This window comes from Malus domestica, chromosome 04 (assembly GCF_042453785.1).
Source record: "Malus domestica chromosome 04, GDT2T_hap1".
Taxonomy (NCBI): Eukaryota; Viridiplantae; Streptophyta; class Magnoliopsida; order Rosales; family Rosaceae; genus Malus; species Malus domestica.
Window position 1 is genome coordinate 22,479,580 of NC_091664.1, and position 22,633 is coordinate 22,502,212.

A 22,633-nucleotide genomic window follows, 5' to 3' on the forward strand; every position below is an offset into this window, starting at 1 on the left:
AACTAATCTTTTACAAACATTCACAGAAATGGTTTCGTGCCCAACAATACGATCAATCTTGAAATGACTTTGTACCATAAACAAACAATAATGGCTTCGTGCCGCAAACAAACAAAATCTACTACTCCACAGAATTAAAGCATGATAGAGAATCGAAACAATAACTTGATTCACACCAACAATGAAGATACACCAACTCAAAATTCCAGAAGAAAAAAAACTCCCAATACGCTGACAAACCCCAAGACGATCAAACCTTCAGCACCGATAAACCTGAGATAACCCAGCCCACAACAGAACCGATGGCTCTAGATACCATATTAACACTATGAATCTGATGAAGAAATGAAAGGTTTACATAGAGAATAGCAAAAGATAAAGAGAGAGAAAAATGTGGAGACTTTTCGAATTACTTCATTAAGTCTTAATGCTTACAAGCTATGCTATATATAGCATTACACTTGTCATCTCATCTTTATCCACCTAACTAACTTTTAACCATTCAACTGACTGCCAACAATTCTCAACTGTATTTAGCTGACATGGCACACACCCTTATTCTACTAATGACATGTGTCTACACTTATCAGTATTCTGCACTCATTTAAATATTATGCCGCGTGTTACTTGAAAACCTTTTCTAGTCATCTTTCCCACATCCTTATCTAATAAATTACGTGGTGATTAGAAAATCACCGATCCTATATCAAGAGTCAAGACTTTAGAGTTGCCACATCAATTGTAACTCCAAAACTCATTTCTGGGGCAAATTTTGCCCAGAATTTCTCCGGGTTAGCGAGCTGGTCTACTTTATATTTGTATTTTTTTTGTTTTATATTTATAAATTCATTGAATTCAACGGCTAAGATCTAATATCATCAAATCTAACGGTCCAAATTTAAATCCAACGGTTGAAAAAAAAATCATGTGTTTCATATTCTTTCATAGTGACACACCCCGACCAAGATCAAGGCATGCTGGCCATCACGTGAGGGTGACGTAGCCATGTGCACAATGCGGAAGCAATAAGGATAAGAATATACGAATAAAAAAAAACCGAAAGCTACTAAAGTGCACTAATAAACAGGAAGTGTTAGGAGTGAGATACAAAGTAAATACTCCTAATCAGAGCATAGAAAGTCTAGGTGTAGTCCAGTAGGACAAGTACTAATTATATAGTACCATAAGATGTCCTACAATTATTTTAATATGTCAGAACCGCCGAAGTCCTCAAGGCCACCAACAGAAAGCTTACCTAAAACCTGGAAGGGCGCAAAACAGAAAACGTGAGTAGGCAAAAACAAATGTTTTACAAAACCATTTCATTTCTCAACAGTTCTAACCCCTCGTCGTAAAACATGTATAATTTTCCCAGAAATAGAATATTAGCATATACATAAATATTTATGTAAATATATCAATTCAAATCATGCTTCACATAATCATAATCATAAGTATGCCATGGCAAGATATAACGGAGTAAGAAATTTAGGTGAGAATAAATTCATGGAAAATAACATATTAGCCGGAAACTCTGCATAAGTCTGTACGGATGAATTCATAGCTCATTAGTCAATCTAGCCGGAGTCACTACTATGACCTATATGGCACTACACTACACATAAGTCGAAACCACTAAAAAGGGGTCTATACGACGAGACTGAGTGTAATATAATTATGCTCAATACTACTCTCTCATGATAGTTGGGCGATAAATCGCTAGTCACCTACGAGTCGAAACCACCTATGGTGGTCTGTACGACAGGACTGTGCACCTAAATTGGATCCAATATAAGCATATGGTGCGGGAGGTGACATTATAATAACAAGCATGTGCCATATCTCTGACTAATCATTAACACCCTAGGTGCAGGTTTATGAGCTTAATGCTTCTCAAATAATCACAACCGTTATTCACATTCATAATTCATAACTCACCTGGGCTTACCTGAGCGTTCACAGCACCACAATTATATATATGCATCATATACTAATTCATATACCAAATATAAATTTATATGCATCGCATTCAAGGCATACTTCATTTAAACATATTTTTCTGGGAAAATGGCAAGTATATAAGTATATACTGAAAATCAAAAGCCCACTCATTTATATGTCGAAGGGTCGTAGTCCCCGAGTCACCCTTGACCGCGCTCTTCCTCGGGATAAGTTTCCCCTATATGCGAAATAACTATAAAAATGTCATTTAAAGCATATAGACAAAACTAGCTAATAACTTCTCATTCAATGCTCAATTAGGGTGTTTGAATATACAAACGTGATCTACACAACTCCACGAACATCCCCATATTTTTAGAAAATTTTTCCGACCACCCACGCGCCGACCAAGGCATGGCCAGACAAGTCGCCTAAGAGCGGCCACGTGCCTGGCACACTGACGGTGGCAGTAACGACGTTAAGGTATATTCTATTAAAATCTAGAATATTCCGTCTAAAAGCTAAGGGCGTTACCTTACACCGTTAGCATATTCCTTCAAAACTGACGGAATATGCTCCTTCTTCCCCGACGAGTCACCGGACGTCGGCAACTGTTTGCCAGTTTCTGGAAAAGCTTCTAACCCTAATTTCTACCTCATTTTAACACCAAAAAGTATGAAATTTGCACCATTTTGAAGATCTCATCAAGACAAACAAAACCATACCTTTTACGAGCCCTAAAACCCACGGGATTCGCCGGAAAACTCCTCGATACTCCGGCCAAACCTATAACTCGTCAAATCTCACTATTCTGACGTCCAAAATCTACCAACCAACCACTCCTAAGGACCTCCTTAAGATACCTATAAGCTTAAAATCCCCAAAACATGAGATTTTACATTTGCATGAATAGTGCCATAATCGGAGATCGAGAAAACTAGGGTTTTTGAAGGAGTTCTTACCTAAAAATGGTATAGATAGGTTTGTGATGATGAGATGAAGATGATGATGATGACTACGAGCTCGATCCATCACGGGAAGTGAAGTTTCAAGGTTGTCCGTACGGCTTGTATGGAAAAACTGAAAATCCGAGAGAGAATGAGTCAACGGGAAAGAAAGAAAAAAGGTATGGATGTTTGTGTGTGTGTGTGGTTCTAGTTGGTCCCAAACCAAACAAACTAAGTCCTTTTTAATTCTAATTCGTTCTAAAATACTAGGGACTTAATGAATCGATCTAAATCTAAAAATGTAAACCACACAACACCACCAACTCTCAAGGGCATAATTGACATTTCACGCCTAAAATATAATATTCTAGGACGGGCTGTGACAATGTGACATCCCACATCGCCTAGGGGAGTGATCCTTAAATGTATATTCTCATCCCTACCTAGCACAAGGCTTTTTGGGAGCTCACTGGCTTCGGGTTCCGTAGGAACTCCGAAGTTAAGCGAGAAGTGGGCCAGAGCATTCCCAGGATGGGTGACCCACTGGGAAGTTGCTAATGAGTTCCCAAAAACAAAACCGTGAGGGCGTGGTCAGGGCCCAAAGCAGACAATATCGTGCTACGGTGGTGGAGCGGGCCGGGGAAGTGATCCGTCCCGGGTCGAGATGTGACAAATGGTATCAGAGCCAATCCCTGGCTAGAAGTGTGCCGACCATGATGTCGGGCCCCTAAAGGGGTGGATTGTGACATCCCACATTGCCAGGGGAGTGATCCTTAAATATATATTCTCATCCCTACCTAGCACGAGGTCTTTTGAGAGCTCACTGGCTTCGAGTTCCGTAGGAACTCTGAAGTTAAGCAAGAAGGGGGCCAGAGCACTCCCATGATGGGTGACCCACTAGGAAGTTGCTTGTGAGTTCCTAGAAACAAAATCGTAAGGGCGTGGTCAGGGCCCAAAACGGACAATATCGTGCTACGATGGTGGAGAGGGCCTGGGAAGTGATCTGCCCCGGGTCGGGATGTGACACATAGTGTTCCACAAGTTTCATGGTGTCAATTAAGTGATTTTTCTTTTAATATTTATCATAATCAAATTTTTTAAAATATTCATAAATTAAAATAGGACAGTCAACATAATTTTTTTAAGTTATTTTTACAATAAATTATCCTAAATTATTTTTGGCTTTTTATTAGCACCCCACAAAATGTTGAATGCACTTAAAATTTAATATTAAATGACTTATTTACCCTACTATGTAATGGCAATTTTGACCTTATTAGGTTTTAAAAAAATAAAAAATTTCTAAATACACCCCAAATCACTTTTAACGTATTATTTATCATTTTCAAGTATCAAACTTCTCCTACCCTTCATTGTTGAACAAAACCCTAACTAATGAAACTACAAACATGTTGATTGAGAACAATTATTTTTGACGAATGAAACACAAAATCGATGTTCGGAAGCTTCACATAAGGTAAGACTGTAATGACCTGTCCCAATTTATTGTACATATTTTATCCCCGAGTATGTAAATTGACGATAATGCCCTCGAGGCTTAGTGACGTGGATGTATGTATATAGTTTTAAATTATTTTTCTTGCTAACGTAATTAAATCGTACGTGTCGTTACGAGAGTGCTGACGCGAATTAAGGTCAAATCGGGTTTGTAACGAAAATGTTACGAAGGAATAAGTGAAATTGGGTTGGTTCTATTTCTAGTTAGACTCATTTGTTTAAGCCCTAACCTCTATAGCCCAATTAGGGCTTGAGACCATTTTATTTTGGCCTATCTCGTAGCATACACCCACACACACACGTGCAAACCTTCTCCTCTCTCTCATCTTCTCAACTTTTCTCTTCCGTCCATACACCCGAGCCTACCAACTCTCAAGGTTACCATCATGTTCTTCTCAAGCCTACGATCTCAGCCATACCAATAGTTCAAGGAAAGGATAAGTTTTACACGAGAACTCACGAGCTCTGGCGAGGTGCTCTGTTACTCTATCGTGATCGTGGATGTTTCACGGAGTTCTAAAGCTCAAGGAAGTCTTTAATCAACTCCATAGAGACTCTATAATAGATTTAGGGTGGAGTTGATGTCGGCATAAGGGGATTCACGAAGTTTCGGTTTGGCCGGATTATACCAAGCTTTATTCCGACCACTTCCTGTCGATTTTAGGTCCCCAAATAGGTAAGATTGTGTTCTTCTAGTTGAGAGCTTCAAATCCGTATAAAATTCGTGAATTTTAGTTGAAAAATGAGTGAGATATTAAAGTTTTAAGATTTTCCAAAAATCGACAACACAAACGGCGGCCGGCGGTGGCTCCGGCGAAGCCACCGGAGAAGGAGGAGAATATTCCGTCAACTTTGACACGTGGTGTTGAGTAGGCCATGATGGTATATTCAAATACCCCAATTAAGCAACGTATGAGAAGTTATTACACGGTTTTGGTAATGTGCTTAAAATTAACGTTAAATTAGCTGTTTCGCATATAGGTGAGACATTTCTGAAGGACGAGCATAGCCAAGTGAGACTCGGGGGTTACAACCCTGCTACATACCAGTGAGTGGGCTTTTGGTTTTCTATATATACGTATATATGCTTTACATTTTCCCAGAAACTGTTTTAAACGAGCGTATTCTTTTAGATGCCATGTCATGCTTGCATTTTATTTTATTATATGCATTGGTATGTATATACATACTATTGTATGACGCTGCGGAGGCCAGGTAAGTTTCAGGTGAGTATTGTATGATGTTAGTGGTTGCATTGGTTATGGTTAGACGTAGAGGCATGTAGAGCTCATTATCCTGCACCCCGATGTTAGTGCTCCCACCCGTGGCCATGGCACAGTCCTTCACATGATGTTCACCTCCCGCACCGCATGCTCACCTTGGATCCAAGTTTGGTGCACGGCCCTGTTGTACAGACCATATTAGGTGGTTCCAACTCGTAGATGACCCGTGATTATTCGCACAACCTTCACGTGATCGTAGCACTTGAGCGTACTTATTTACACCCAACCTTGTCGTACAGACCACAATATGTGGTTTCGACTCTTGTGCAGGCATATATGATGAGCTATAGGTTCATCCGTACAGGTCACATTAGATGACTCCGGCTGACATATCATTTATATTGATTTATTTCACCTAGCTTACTTATTTCATTGCTAAGATACTTGACATGGCATATACTCGGTTTTCATTACTCTCGAGCATGATTTTTACATACGTATGTATTACTATTTTCTAGGAAATTATACGGGTTTTACGGTGAAGGGTTATTATTTTTGGAAAGTGAAATGGTTTTAAAAAGCTTTGTTTTTGCCTACTCACGTTTTCTGTTTTGCTCCCCTCCAGGTTCTAGTTAGAAGTTCGTGTTGATGGCTTACGAGGACTCTACGGTGGTTCTAACCAACTTCAAATAATTTAGGGATTTCTTTCGTGCCTTGTATAATTCTTACCTAGCTAGCTGGACTGCATCTAGGTTACCTATGCTCTGAATATGTGTATCTACACTTTAAATACCTTCACTCGCATTTTTATACTTGACTAGTTTAACTTAGCTAGTTTGGTTTTTATTTACTCACATTTTCATATCACTGTCACTTCCACACTGCACACATGGCTACGTCATCCTCACGTGACTGCCACATGCCTCGATTTAGGTCGGGGTGTGTCAAAGACTTCATATTTTTTTATTGTTTTAGTGATTTTGACGACATCAATAATTATTTAATCTTACTTTTGCTGCGTTATTCAAGTTTCTATGTTCATATTCATCTTTTAGGGATCACAGAGATTACATGAATTAAATATCTAAAATTACCATCAAATATTAAAAACGGACGACATGGGTTTTAATGGTGGAATTGAAAACAACCCACATATGCTTTAAATCCCAAGGGGCATCTTTTGTCAAAATTCCAATCGGCATTTTTTGTCCAAATTAAAAGCTTTATAAGATTTGAGAAATGTGAGGTGTATAGAAAATATGGGGTGCATGTAGAAAATGTAAGGTGTATTGTGAGAATGTGGGGTGTGAGGGTACTATATGGAAGTATGTGAGGTGTATTAAGATGATTTTTAATTGAAAAAGCAAATGTTAGGTGTTTTAAGTATATAGGATTTATTCAACAATTTGTGGGGTGTTAATATAATAAACCTTATTTTTTAATAATCTCGAGCTAAACATTTAACCCATAAAAATTGGAACAAAAAAACTGTTTTTGAGTTAAAAATTTTAAATTTTACATTGTCTCACTGTCACAGAAAAGATGTCTTTTGGCATCGGTGTCCAAATTGCAATTTATATTTTAAAAAATGGTTGACTAATTCCATGATTAATACCACATGCTTTGGGTGAAAATTAATCATTTTGCAATCCCAGGAAGTTCCACAATCTTCCGCATCAATCCAAGAACTTGAGTAACGATCCATCTAGAAACTTGAGTATATAATTAACAGATCTTCCCTGATTCACCTGCATAACGATACCACAAAGAGAGTCAATCTTGAGTTTACAAAAACAGAAAATAAAATATAAGAACTGGAAAATTAATAACTTAACGAAAGTTGGAAAATACAAACAATATTTCAACACTTACGTTTGTTACTCCCAAATTTCGTAAGTGGGATTCTCGTAGGTCTTAGGCAAAGCATGTTGACTACCTTTCAGTTCTCGCACATCTATAGCTCAACATCCACTTGATCTTTTCCATCTTGATGCATGTGGTTATTTCACCTTGCAGGAAAATATGTTGTTATGTCTACCATCGTTACATTTAAAGGAATGGTTGAAAATCGGTTGACTCGAACAATTAAAATTATGCAAACTGATGGTGGTGGTGAATTCACTAGCAATACTTTCTGCACTTTTCTACGTCAACATGGAATCACTTAATAACTTTCTTATCCATATACTCCCCAACAAAATGGCATCGTTGAAAGAAAGCACCGTCATATTGTTGAAATGGATCTTTGTTTACTTGCCCAATCCCATCTTCCGTCCTCATTTTGGATGGAAGCTTTCACCACGGCTGCCTTTCTAATTAATCGGTTGCCTCTCCATAAGATTGGGGATGTCTTACCGTATGAAAAGTTATTTGACAGGACATTGGATTATCAATTCTTGAAGGCATTTGGTTGCACATGCTTTACTCATATGATTCCCCACAATTCTCATAAGCTAATGCCAAAATCCATCAAATGTCTTTATTGGCTACGATAATAATTACAAGGGCTATCGGTGTTTAGACATTGCCTCCGGTAAGGTTTATATTTCCCTCCATGTTCAATTTGATCAATCCACTTTTCCATCAAAGCTGCATCTTCTCATAGTATGCAGCCACAACAACCATTTGTTATGGATCCCACTACCATGCCTAGTCTTGCTCCCCACAGCTAAGCACAACAGCTCCCACAAGCTACAACTTTTTCTTATGATTTAAAGGCCACTCCTAATCTGAATTTCTGGCCCCGCCACTGATACAATGGATACAGTCAAGTGTTGAGGGGTGAACTACTTAAATCCCAAGTCCATTTGATTTCAATTTTGATTTTCCAAGCCCACCAAGAGCCAATTTTCGTAAGATTGTTAACCTACAAATTTTGAGCGTTAACAACACTTAGATAAATCACGTAAAAAGAGTTTTAAGGCTAGTTTAGGGTTGTGGAGCTCTTAAAAACAACAGCTTACTAAAAAAATCTGGAATATCAAATTTGTATGGTAAAAGAAAAAATAGAAAACTTCATTTTAATCCTTGGCAAAGATGACTTTTTGATTAAAACCATGAGTAAAGATCAAAATCTAATTTTAGTCCCTTGATACATTAATAACCTCATTTATTAATTATATTTTGATTTTTTAATTATTTATCTTTTTCTTTCTAATTTTTAATGTATTAATTTTATTTCATTATAATTTTTATTTTCATTTCATTCATTGTAATATATTTTGTTGTGAACATTTAGATAAACTAATTTTTGTTATACAATATATTTTGATGTACTTTATCTTCTTCATTTAGGTATATTAAATTCATTATAATACATTTCGGTGCATACATTTAGGTACACACATTTCGGTACATACATTTCGATACAAACATTTAGGTACATTAATTCAATATAATACATTTTCAGTACTAACATTTCAGTGCATACATTTCGGTACATACATTTAGGTACATTAATTTAATATTAATACATTTCGGTGCATATATTTAGGTACATACATTTCGGTACTAACATTTAAATATATTAGTTCAATATAATATATTTCAGTACTAACATTTAGGTACATTAATTGAGTCTTTCAAGTTTGAAGAATGTTAAATAAAATTAATAAATTAAAAAACTCTTTTTTGGTCAAAAACTAAATTAAAATTTGTGTATTAATAAATTTAAATATTTAATGGGAGACATTAAATAAAATGCGCATTAATTATTTTGAATTAAGGGCACAATAGGGACTAAAATCAATATTTAATCTAACACAAGGTTTTTTTTAAATTTTAATTTTCTTGAGGGATTAAAGTTCAAAAACCCCAAGAAAAAACATGTTTTTTTTTAAACTAATAAAAACGCATAGAAAATTAACCAAACATAGGGTCTACCATTCTTCTAATAAAAGTGATTTTTTTTTAAGTATAGTGAACAATGTCCCATGTAATGAAATCTTCAAATAACAGGTATACCCCTGCATATTTTAATAAATTACAATCTTTCTCTTTGGTAATTATTATATCACATTAAATAACATACCATTTTTAGTCATTTAATATATTCACAACAATTTTATATCAAATTTTACCAAACACTCAACAACTTTATTTTACAGCCCTTTATTTTCACACCACAGCAAAAACAATTTTTTTTTTTAAAAAACACAACAATATCAAACTAGCCCTTACACAGCATTATATTAGTAGTTTGGAGCATTATAATGTCAAACTCGTTCCATAAAAGTCTTTCATATATTCTAGCTATTCTCTTTAACATATCATAAATCATCACAAGTTTCTCAAGTCTTGAATAAGTTTGTCCACGATTGAGTTCCACCCGCATTGGGTTAAAAACCTTCCCACAACATTGTGAGCCAGGACCTCTTCTTGGGGGGCCCACTCCACTATAAATCCCCTCTCCTTTGTACCCATCTCCAGCTCAGTCGGAATCACGTGCTCTCCTTGCTCCCCCGTAAGCATATCTAACCGCACCACCCATATAAATTGTTTCCCGCAACTGACCAAGCCGTGCCAAAATTCAAAAAATTGGTCATGTGTTAGCTTCACCAAGCTGCCAAAGCTAACATATATAACAGATCCCACTTGTTTGTAGTCCAGCCACGTCATGCAACGGCGGTCTTCTTGGCACAAAGGGGCAGAGGATGACAGGACATCGCCAACGCGAGATTTGACAAGGGCGTGGACAGGGCCTATTGCGTAAACTTTGGGGATAAGTGTGGCTATGTGGGAGAGAATTGAGGCTTCAAGGCCGTCGAAGGTGTCGATTATTAAAGAAGAAGCACGAGCAATAGCTTTGGTCTCTTCCATGAAAAATTTAGTAATTGAGCGGTCAATTGGATATCTGCAAAAGCTTGGTAGGTCTCGGCCCTGTAAAAGGCCTTCCATCCTCGAAATATCGCTAATCTGCTTATCCATGTCATCATCTGTTTCAAAGTTAGAAGTAGATTTTGCATGACTAGTCATGGTAAAAATATGAAATAGACTTCATTTCAAAAAATTACTTGGAAGAATTGTACCACGTAGTATACGTGAGACCTATTTATATTGGCGGTATAGAAAAATGCTACTAGTGACGACAAAATAAATTCATTTGATGCATCTAGATGTTTGAATCACTAGTACAAAAACATATTTGTGTGACGACAACTTGTGCGACGGAGCAAATTAAGTTGCACAGGGTCATTTGAGCAATGGTGACAACAAAACGTCACACAAGGACATTTTGCGCGGCGAAGGTGTACATTCATTGCGCAAAATAGTTTTTCGCGTCAAAGGTATACCTTCATCACACAAAACTGTTTTGTGCAATGAAGACATACCTCCGCCATGCAAAGTCAACGGCTTTTCCACATAACTTAAAAAAATATATATTATTAGGTCACTCAAGTGGGCATTACATTGGGGTATGCTGCTCAAGCAGTGGTTTTCTTCCGCTTAAGTGGAAAGTAGTATGTGTTCTGTTGCTCAAGTGGCCACGTAGTCCGCTCAAGCGGAAAGTAGTATGTGTTCTGTTTTTTTTTTAATATAACTTGCGTGACATAACAATGGGGTCGTGCGCAAACATACTTTGCGCAATGCACCAACCAATGCGTTACGCAAAGACTATTTGCGCAACGCACCAACCATTGCGTCACGCAAAGGGTGTTTCCGCAACGAACAAACTGCATCGCGCAAAGGGTTTTTGTGGTCCACTTGTGTAAATACTTTAAATTGACGATCAAATTAGTTCATTGAATTCATATAGGATGAAGGAGTGTAGCTGTAAAAAAAAATCATCAAAATCGGAGTTAAAATAACCATTAAATTGTGTACTTGATCTCTAAATGTTTGTTTTTTTGCGATTTTTTGCATATGCAATCTCGAAGTTTATACAAACAAGTTTGACGGTTCGATCGTTGAAATTAGTTTCGTAGAATGCGTATCCCATCAAAACAATAGATTCACTAACTCTTAGGGTTTATTTATACTTTCATTAAGTATAACATAAGATTTTGTGGTATTCACTAGTGTCAATATTTTAAACTGAAGATCGAATTCATTCATTGTATTCATATAGGATCAAGGAGTGTAGCTATAAAAAATCATCAAAATCGAAGTTAAAATAACCGTTAAATCATGATTTTTTGTTTATAACCGTCGAAAAGTTTTGTCCCGTTACTTGATATCTGAATGTTTGTTTTTTGCAATTTTTTGTATATGCGATCTCGAAGCATATACAAACAAGTTTGCCGGTTGGATCGTTGAAATTAGTTTCGTAGGATGTGTATCCCATCAAAACGATAGATTCACTAACTCTTAGAGTTTATTTATACTTTCATTAAGTATAACATAAGATTTTATGGTATCCACTGGTGTAAATATTTTAAATTGAAGATCGAATTCATTTATTGTATTCATATAGGATCAAGCAGTGTAGCTATAAAAAAATATCAAAATCGGAGTTAAAATAACCGTTAAATCGTAATTTTTCGTTTATAACCGTCGAAAGGTTTTGTCCCGTTACTTGATCTCTAAATTTTATTTTATTTTTGCGATTTATAGTGTATGCGATCTTGAAGTATATACAAACAAGTTTGACGGTTGTATCGTTGAATGCATATCCTATCAAGTTCAATGGTACTGAGATTTGTCTGTGTTTCAGCAGTGCCAAAGATCGTGGGGCTTTCACCTTCAATTTCACTTTCGAACAGCGCATTGAAGCACTTCAATGAGATGAGATATGAACGCAGTGAAGACTTACGCTTGACATTGTTGTGTTGAGTCCTGTTGATTTTGAAATTTCTTTGTTATTCTCTTGCAGATCGAGTTTTGCATTTTTTTTTTCCAGAAAGAATCAAGGCCAGCCTTAACATTGCATCTGAAACTCAGAACATGCAAGGTATATATGTCCAGATTTGAGATCCTTTCTTTTGCTTCAGTTTTTTTTTATTATTATTTATTAAATTTTACAGAAGCCTTTTTTGTTTGTGTTTTTGTCTACTTCATTTTTTATTTATTGTTTATGAGCTGAATATGCTCCAACTAAATGAAGAATGTAAATTTGGATTTCCAAATGGGTGATAGAAATTTGGCCCCTGATTTCTCTTCGACGATTCCTGTAAATGTGAACTGTAATCCTATAGTTTGAAAGGTGCTGTCATTGTTTTTTAATTCGTGTTTTTATATTTTTACTTTACCTTTTGCCTTTTTAATCTTTGATTAAGAAATTGAGATTTGCCCATTTGAAATTTTCTGGTAAAAAATTAGGGTTGAGGAAATTTTGGAGAGGTGGGTCACATTGTAGGAGTTTGTGTAATTGGTATTTACAGGTGGAATAAGGTGATGAAAGGTAAGTATTTCAAAATGAAAAGAAAAGAGATCACATGGATTGTGTGAGGTTCTCCAATTATTTGGTGATCTTAGGTTCTCCAATTATTTGAACCGAACCATAAGGTAATCATGTTGTAATTAGTGACTAGAATTGTTTTGCTTCTGTCATCAAATTATGTAGCGGTAGCCAAATATAAACATTTGAAATAGCATTGCCTAAAAGAGCGGTTTTAATCCGAACTCAATTCTTTTTTGGGGACATATTGTAGGTTGATTCACATTCTGACATGTAATATAGTTGTCGTGTTAGGGCTAATCGTGGAGATTCTGTAGACACTACAATTGTTGTTGTAAAGAGTCCCTATATGTTGCTTAAAGGCTGGTATCGACTGATTCATGATCTGATTACTCGAGAAGGTCCATTTCTTGAAATAGCTTGCATCCCTATTGCTGATTGACAATCCTTCTGTGGCCAATTATGGTTGTTGCAAGTATCGTATTGACAGTTTTCATGAGCATTTTAATCAGATTGTATGCATCGGTTGTAGTATATCAGGTTTGCTTACACCAGACTAAAATCATTGTAATCTCCTTGGCCTTTCATGAGTAAAATTATACAATTTTTAACCATGTGGGAATGCATGAAAGGTGTGGCGTACATGATTGCAATGGTGGCTGATGAGTACACGAATGACTGGCTATATCTTGGAGAGGGAACAATCTTTCCAAAGTTAATGACTTTCTTGCTTATGAAATATTGTTCCTTGAGCTCATTATTTTGAATACACTTCCATTTCAATTAATCAGTAACTTTTATTCTTGACAGCTTCAATCCTCTTGATCCCCACGTATTGCTTGAATTCTATGGATCCCCATCTGATCGCAATGTTGATCTCCTCGGCAATGTATGCCTGTCCACCTGCTTTCTTTATGTATTTTCGACATTCAACATCAAATGCTCTTCTATTATTTCTACTAATCTGCAGGTTTATTGGGATATTTGTGCAGGTTATTCAGTCATGGTGTGTCATGGTACGCTTGGGTGCCTATATTGTTAGCTGAGTAATTTTGCCGAATTGGTGATCTTAAAATACGTACAGGCAGTAATTGGGTAATTATTGTATACAAAAGAATTTCATAGAAAGTCAACATCCTTAAGCGTATTTCAAATATGAAGGTATGATAGGAGTGGTGAGTAGAATTATTCAATTTAATATGCTAGACTATGTTTGGACTATAGAGTTAAATTTCCTAACGCGAGAGGCAATCTTTTTGTGTTATAAAACATATGCAGAATATTTGTGCTTCTTCATATTCTCATTGAGCTTTAATCAATCTTCTTAGTAATAGTTGTTATGTGTAAAAAGATTGAAATATGCTAATATAGCATAGTATTAATGGCAGCTGGCAAGGGTATGATAAGTGATTTTTGTCTTTCATGTTACTAAGATTTCGATTAAATTGCTTATTGAATTATTTTGCAATTATTGTAATTAAATTGTGGGGAATTGACCTTTCTATTCTCCAAAGTCTTTGTTAGAAATTATATTTAATTTAATTTTGTGATTTTTTTTTTTTTTTGTCCATCTAACATAGTTTTGTGGTTGAAGTTTGTGTTGGGAAAGGAGAGATTTTTTAAATTCTATTTTTATTTGTATATATTTGTGTTAAATTTTTGGGTTATGTGTGTGAATAATATTCGGTTGAATGAGAAATTGATGTGTTTTAATTTTTGTTTTTTTTTGTTTTGTAGGGTTTTAGCTAACGGGCAACCGGTTGCAAGGTAGAAGAAGAGGAAGTGAGGTGTACGAATGAGCTAGAGAGGAAGGTGCACGCGCTTCAAATCGAGGCAACCGCCCTCTCAGCACAAGTCACTCTATTACAGGTATAATACCGGTTATTGATTGTTTTTCTTTCTTCATTAATTGGAATCAAATTGTGGTTTACGATATTCTATCAATGGAAAAGTGAATCACACGCCCAAGCTTCTGTCAGTTCTGGAGATCTCAGTACGTATCTAAAATTTGCATAACACTGGTGAAAAAATGTACTTAACGATTTACGTTCATATGCATAGGCTTGACTTCTAAAGATGCATCCTGCAAAGGTATGGTTCATAAGTCTACAATGTCTGAAAATGTAACCTGCAAAGCTATGGTTCATAAGTCTACAATATCGATAAGGATAATACATATATATCACGTAAAAAAGATTAGATCAAACTTAATTATCTTTCATTGAATTATGAGATATATCTAATTCAATCAGCAATTTAAGTTGACCAATACTTTCTCGAAGAGTTCTATTAAACTGGGATGAGACCTAATACTGAACTTCGAGAAAGTTAAAGGTGTCTAAATTTCTGAACTTTCTAAAACGATCATATGTAAAGTGGCCTGAAAGATTATTAAACCCCAATGACAACGACTCTATTCTCTCCGAACTACAAACAGACAAACTCTCAAAGATATCGGATATATCTTCATTTAAATTGTTGTTTGACAGATCAAGATCCTTCAACTTCGTCTCACTAATCCCAATTTTCAGCAGGATTTCCACCTTTCTGATTGGGATTTTTACAACAGTAATACGTGGCTGGGTGGTAAGATAAATCCTTATTTGCTCCATTTGAAGCATCTTAACTACTTGGACTTGAATTACAACAATTTTCAAGGATTGCAGGTTCTCCAACAACCCATTTTCCATATTGTTTACGCATCTATCTTGAATGTTGTTTGGCAGAATCCGGTAGTTAATTCCAAGTTTACTATCTGATGTGTTATTAGATACTTTTTTTGTAAAATTAGATACTTTTTTGAGAAGATTTTTCTTTACAATTTAGTAATTGGATTGCTCCTTTAGCTGTATGAACTCAATAAAAGTTTCAGGTTGTGGACTCTGAACTGTTGAATCTCTACGGTTTATTCTGTTTTGTCCAATTGTTGTCATTATTCCAATTGGGTAAATTTGGGTTTTTAACGATGTTTCTTTGTTTACTGATAAATTAGGGGGTCTAGACTCTTAATTGCAGGTGAGGAAAACAAAGAGCCAGCAAAGCTTCGTTGAGAGGATGCATGAGTTTCTGGGATGGTTGTAAACTTATATCGCCAAGAACAAGATTAAGTCGCATAAATCACAAACAAGAAAGCATGAAAAACTCTTACACAAATATGTCAAGAACTTTGCAATACCACTGACCTGATGAACTGCCATTGGAAGACACCATAGCTGCTGCCATTAAATCTTAGTGCGTTGCAATCCTTCTCCTCTCTGTTAGACGAATCTATGCCCTAACCAAGAATAGGACTTAGTTCTTAATCGAGCGTACATATGTGACAGCAAAGGTCACAATATATATATAGACATATATCTCTCCTAATCCAATAAGGATTCCCTATTAAAATCCCTGCAGGAAACAACTTATGTCTCCTAATCCACATTAGTTCACCACTATGATAGACCCCCCCCTATCAACAAGAACTCACATTCATCTTCCTATAAGGCTTTCTTATACTAATTGGTCCAAATAGCTAATACCAGTTCACCAAAAACTCATGTTCATATTCTTACATTCTCCCACTTGAACATGAGACATAGAACGAGCACAGCCTTCACCAATTTATAAGAAGTGATCACACAACCTTATTCAAGATTTTATCATCATGACCAATGTCCCATTGCATTTCAAAAAAAAAAAGCCAAGAATCTCAAACTACAACCAAAAGTAGCATTGATTCAAGACTCAAATGTATCCAATCTGCAAAAATGACTCATGATTAACACAAAACAATCCAGAATATGCTCCCACTTTTCAAAATATCATAACATATATTAATCTTCATTGAAAAGCAACATTTCAATGACTGAATAAAATTCATGAACTATAAACCTTTTAAAACAAACAAATTGTTTTCCAAAGTATCATATGAATCTAACAAGTCCATCATCAAAACCACAATACTCCAAAACCGAAGCATTAAGTCTCGAGATAAAGACACTTATTTTAAAAATACAAAACAAACTAACAAACTAAACATAACAAAGTAAGCTAGCTTAGACCAAAATCACAAGCACAATCCCAAATTGAATTACTTACATAGCTGCAACCTTCAAGTTTTCCGAAACAAACCAATTACTCCCACTGATCTAGACTTGAATTACTTACATAGCTGCAACCTTCAAGTTTTCCGAAACAAACCAATTACTCCCACTGATCTAGACTCTCCAATACTCCCATCCGAGATACATGTTTCTAAGACTCTCCAATAGGCAGCGCTTTAGTCAAAGGATCTACAATCATCAAAACAGTACTAATGTGCTGAACATCAATCATCCCTTTCTTTACTTGTTCTCTCACTTTAAGAAATTTTACATCCATTAACCTCGAAGCAGAAGTTCTTATGTTATTTTTTGCAAAGAACACGGCTGAATTGTTGTCACAAAACATTCTCATAGGTTTTTGAACTGAATTTACAACTTTCAATTCTGACAGAAAGTTCTTCAACCAAACAGCTTGTTTCATTCCTTCAAAACAAGCTACAAATTCATCTTCCATAGTAGATGTAGCAATGAGAGTTTGTTTAGCACTCTTCCAGGAAACTGCTCCACCATTCAACATGAAAATATAACCACCTGTTGACTTTCTATCATCCACGTCACCTACCAAATCGGAGTCAGTGTACCCCTCAAGTTCCAAAGATTCACTCTTGCCATAAACCAACATAAAGTTTTTAGTTCTTTGCAAGTATCTCAGAACCTTCTTGGCAGATATCCAATGTGCTTCTCCTGGATTTGCTTGAAACCTTCTCAACATTCCTACTATAAACGCAACGTCTGGTCGTGTACATACGGTTGCATACATAAGGCTTCCCACCAGAGAAGCATAAGGCTTAGATTGCATTTTCTTTATCTCCAAATCAGTCATCGGGCATTGATTCTTCGAGAACTTATCCCTTTTGTTAACTGGAACTTGGCCACAACTATAACTTTCCATATTAAATCGGTGCAATACTCTATCAATGTAACCTTTTTAGGATAAGCCAAGCAATCCTTTCTGTCTATCACGTATAATCTCAATTCCCAACACAAAGTGTGCCTCTCCCAGATCTTTCGTATCAAAACTTTCACTGAGCATTCTTTTGGTTCTTTGTAACAACTTAAAACAAGAGCCTGCTAGAAGGATATCATCAACATAAAGCACAAAAAGAATAAAATGTGAACCAAAAAACTTGATGTAAATGCAATCATCCAATTTGTTCTCTACAAATCCCTGAGAATAAACAATATGATCAAACTTTAAATACCACTGTCTAGAGGCTTATTTTAATCCATATATCGACTTATTGAGTTTGCAAACCATGTTTTCCTTCCCCCTTTCAAAAAATCCAGTTGGTTGTTTCATATAAATACACTCTTCTAGGTCTCCATTCAATAAAGCTGTTTTCACATCCATTTGATGCAGTTCCAAGTCAAAATATGCAACCAAAGCCATGACAACTCGCATGGAATCTTTAGAAGACACTGGGGAAAAAGTCGTTGTAATCAATACCTTCTCTTTGGGTGAAGCCACTTACTACTAATTTAGCTTAGTATCTCTCAATTCAACCAAGAACATCTCTTTTGGTTTTGTATACCCATTTACAACCTATAGGCTTGGTTTGAAGGCTAGACTCCACAAGTGTCTAAACATTGTTTTTGTACATCGAATCTAGTTTTTCCTTCATTGCATTCTGCAATAGAGTTGACTGTGAACTCTCCATGACCTGAAAGTATGAAAGAGGGTCATCAATATCACCAATGTCAAAGTATGCTTCTTCCAAATAGACATAATCACTCACAGTTGTCGATTTCCTAACTCTGGTTGACTTTCTTGGTTCAAACAAAAGTTGGTTCTCAACTGAAACTAGTTGTTTTGAATCTGAAACAGATGCAGGTGCAGGTATTTGTTGATTCCATAGTTTGATCTATAGGAGACTCCAAATCTGTAATTATTTCTTCTTTTTTAGTTAATGATGATTGACGGAATAATGGGACCTGGTTTTAGTTGGTAGCTTCAGAGATATCATGTGACTGATCCTCCTCTTCAAAATTAAAGTTTTTTTTTTTGTCAAATTGGAAACATCTTGATCTTCAAGAAAAAAATGCATTGTGTGTCTCCTGGATTCTAGTATGACCATGAGGTATTTAGAATCGAAACCCCTTTGATTTTTCAAGATAACCGATAAAATAGCAAGATTATGTTCTGGGATCCAACTTCCTCTCATTTGGGTTGTAAAATCTAGCTTCAGCCTTGCATCCCCAAACATGAAAATAGCCAAAATTAGGAACTGTACCATGCCATATTTGAAAAGGTGTTGAAGAGACTGATTTACTTGGAACTCGGTTGAGAATGTAGTTGGCAGTTTTCAAGGCTTCTCCCCATAAGAATACTGGCAACTTCGATCTTGTCATCATACTTCTTACCATGCCAATTAGAGTCCTATTCCTTCTCTCTGAGTCTCCATTTTGTTGAGGTATGCCTGGTGTTGTATATTGAGCTACAATGCCATTTTGCTCCAAATAAAGTGCAAATGGTCCATTTTGTTGTCCTGATTCAGTATACCTGCCAAACTATTCTCCTCCCCTATCCGATCTAACAATTTTAATAACTTTACCTAACTATTTTTCAACCTCAGTTTTGTAAATAATAAAGCACTTAAGGGCATCAGACTTTTCACTAATAAGAAAAGTGTATCCTAGTCTAGAGAAATCATCTATAAAGTTAACAAAATACTTGTTTCCATATATTGTTTTGACTGGAAAAGGGCCACAAATATCAGTGTGTATGATTTCAAGCAACCCTTGACTTCTATTGGCATCTAATTTTATAAAGTTGGTCATTTTACCCTTTAAGCAATCAACACATTCTGTTGCAGTGGCAGGATCTAATTTTGGTATCAATTCAACTTTAGAAAGTTGAAGAATTCTTTCTTTAGAGATGTGCCCTAATCTCTTATGCCAAAGAATATAAGAAGTATCTTGTTCTAGCATTCTCTTTTAACTGACATTTAAAAGTGAGTGGTCAACATACTCACCTAGACACTCTAGACGCCAGAGATTTTCAGACAAGAGGGCAGTTCCCAAAATTTTATCAAAACAATCTTTCTTAAAGATTTTCAAACAAACATCATCAGCAAAGAATGCATAACCATCTTTTATTATTTTAGAAGTAGAAACCAAATTTCTTCTCATTTTGGGCACATAGAGCACATCTTTTAATTGTAAAACAAAACCAGAAGTCAGTTTCAGATTGACTATCCCTATGGAATGCACTGCAACCTTAGTCCCTTCCCTAACATAGACATGATACAAAGCATTTCCAATTTCCTTTTGTTTTTGAAAACCTTTCAAAGAGTTAGTTATGTGTACTAAGCATCCAGTATCAAACCACCAAGAGTTAACAGATACTTCACAAAGATTTGACTCAACACAGACATGTACTAGTTCTTTCTCTTTGCTCTTAACATAATCTTTAAAAATTTCACAATTAACTTTTAAATGCCCTTTAGTCTTGCACTAAAAACACTTAAGTTTAGACACATCTTTAGGTTTAGCTTTAAAATTGATAGATTTTATGGGGGAATCATTTACTTTAGCAGATATATTGAATTTGTTAGAATTTTTAGTGAATTTAGAATTCTTACTAGGACCAGAAGAGCCACCATTGTTGAATGCTCTCTTCTCTCTTCCAGATTGCACATAGTTTGCTTCTTCAATCTCCTTGCCTTTCTCTTGCTTTTGTCGGGCTTCTTCTTGCATACATTGTGCAATTAGTTCATCTATATCCCAGCTTTTCTCTTGTGTATTATTGGAGACTTTCACCTGACCATACTTTGTGGGGAAGGCTTGAAGGATCATAAACACAAGCTGCTTCTCTCCAATGTTTACATCCATGGAATTCAACTTTTCGGCAGCATCTGTCATTTTCATTATATGATCTTTTATAAAGCCAGTACCTTCAATTTTTTAAGTAGTGAGCAAGGACATGTATTGGCTCACTTCTGCCTTCTCAGACTCTTTAAATTTCTTTTCAATTGCAGCCAAATAGTCCACAGCCAGTTCTGGTTTCTTGATTCCTCCTCTGATGGTATCAGACATCCCAGCTTCTAAGATGGAAAGTGCTACTTTGTTGGCCCCTGTCCACCTCTCAAAATCTGATCTCTCTACCCTGGTGCTTTGATCACTTATGACAGGCCTAGGATTATCAATTGCTATATCAAACTCATTAAGAGTCAATAGTAAATTGATATCCCTTCTCCACTTCTTGTAGTTGCCACCTGTAAGGATCGGAATATTTGCCAAGTTTAAGCTCCTCATCGATATTGCAGACATTGATGAACATGAAATCACCATATGAACATTTAGAGTTCTGATTTCGTTTTCACAGTCTATTGCACATCAAAGCTTTATAACCAATATCCATATATACAATCTTAACAACAAACAGTTGATAGGCGCATATAGGATCAAGGGTTTCAAGATAAACCATGGACCGATCACCATGTAATCAGGAACAACCATCTTTTTGTACTGATTTGTTCCATGCATCTCAGTTCATGGTTTTGATAGCACCAGTAAGTTTGCAAAAATTCGAACCAAATATATTTCTTATAAATGATCATTTTAACATGCTAAAATTCCAAGAAATTGCAATCATATTTTAAAAATGACATTATTCATGTTAATCAAAAGATCATTTTACAAGATTCATATAAATTTTTATTTTATATGATATTCATATTGCTAATCCGAGTTTTGAAGATCACATACCTTTTAAAGAGACAAACATCAATACCCAGCAGCGAAAACATTTTGGACAAATATTGAGCACTCAACAACGAGGTTTGATTTACTCGGATTGATGATGAATGGGTCGGGATTAAAGGAACAAGATAAAGTCTTCCTTCCTAAAAGAACAAACCCAGAAAACCCCAAAAAACAGAACAAATTTCGAATACCAACAGTCATAATATTCTAACTAACCTTATTTTACCAAAAACGCACTGTTTAGGAATAAAAAATGTTGTGAGACCTAGAACCGGCTTCGAAACCTTTTATGGTGATTTTCAATGTTTTTTTTTTTTAATGTTTCAATCGACCTTGCTTGATTGAATTTAAGAACTTAAACCTAAGGCTCTGATACCACATGTAAACTTATATCGCCAAGAACAAGATTAAGTCGCATAAATCACAAACAAGAAAGCATGAAAAACTCTTAAACAAATATGTAAAGAACTTTGCAATACCACTGACCTGATGGACTGCCATTGGAAGACGCCATAGCTACTGCCATTCAATCTCAGTGCATTGCAATCCTTCTCCTCTCTGTTAGACGAATCTATGCTCTAACCAAGAATAGGACTTAGTTCTTAATCAAACGCGCATCTGTGAGAGCAGAGGTCACAATATATATAGACATATATCTCTCCTAATCCAATAAGGATTCCCTATTAAAATCCCTGCATGAAACAACTTATGTCTCCTAATCCACATTAGTTCACCACTATGATAGACTCCCCTATCAACAAGAACTCACATTCATCTTCCTATAAGGCTTTCTTATACTAATTGGTCCAAATAGCTAATACTAGTTCACTGAAAACTCATGTTCATATTCTTACAATGGTATGCTTATTCCTTCATTTG

At 35.8% G+C, this 22,633-nt stretch overlaps 3 protein-coding genes across 3 annotated transcripts; all 3 read right to left on the reverse strand.

The window, feature by feature from the left end:
* Positions 1-9,907: 9,907 nt before the first annotated feature.
* Positions 9,908-10,603, reverse strand: LOC103433634 (7-deoxyloganetic acid glucosyltransferase-like). The gene has a single exon (XM_008371902.1). The coding sequence runs from the start codon at positions 10,601-10,603 to the stop codon at positions 9,908-9,910; it is 696 nt and encodes a 231-aa protein (XP_008370124.1).
* Positions 10,604-17,201: 6,598 nt separating this feature from the next.
* On the reverse strand, positions 17,202-17,942 carry LOC139195059 (secreted RxLR effector protein 161-like). Its single transcript, XM_070820241.1, has one exon. It carries the CDS (start codon positions 17,940-17,942, stop codon positions 17,202-17,204), a length of 741 nt encoding a protein of 246 aa, XP_070676342.1.
* A 3,011-nt stretch (positions 17,943-20,953) lies between these two features.
* Positions 20,954-22,268, reverse strand: LOC108173212 (uncharacterized). The gene is made up of 2 exons (XM_017331879.2): positions 22,241-22,268; positions 20,954-21,375 (listed from the first exon to the last, which is right to left on the reverse strand). The coding sequence occupies exons 1-2, from the start codon at positions 22,266-22,268 to the stop codon at positions 20,954-20,956; spliced, it is 450 nt and encodes a 149-aa protein (XP_017187368.1).
* Positions 22,269-22,633: the final 365 nt, after the last annotated feature.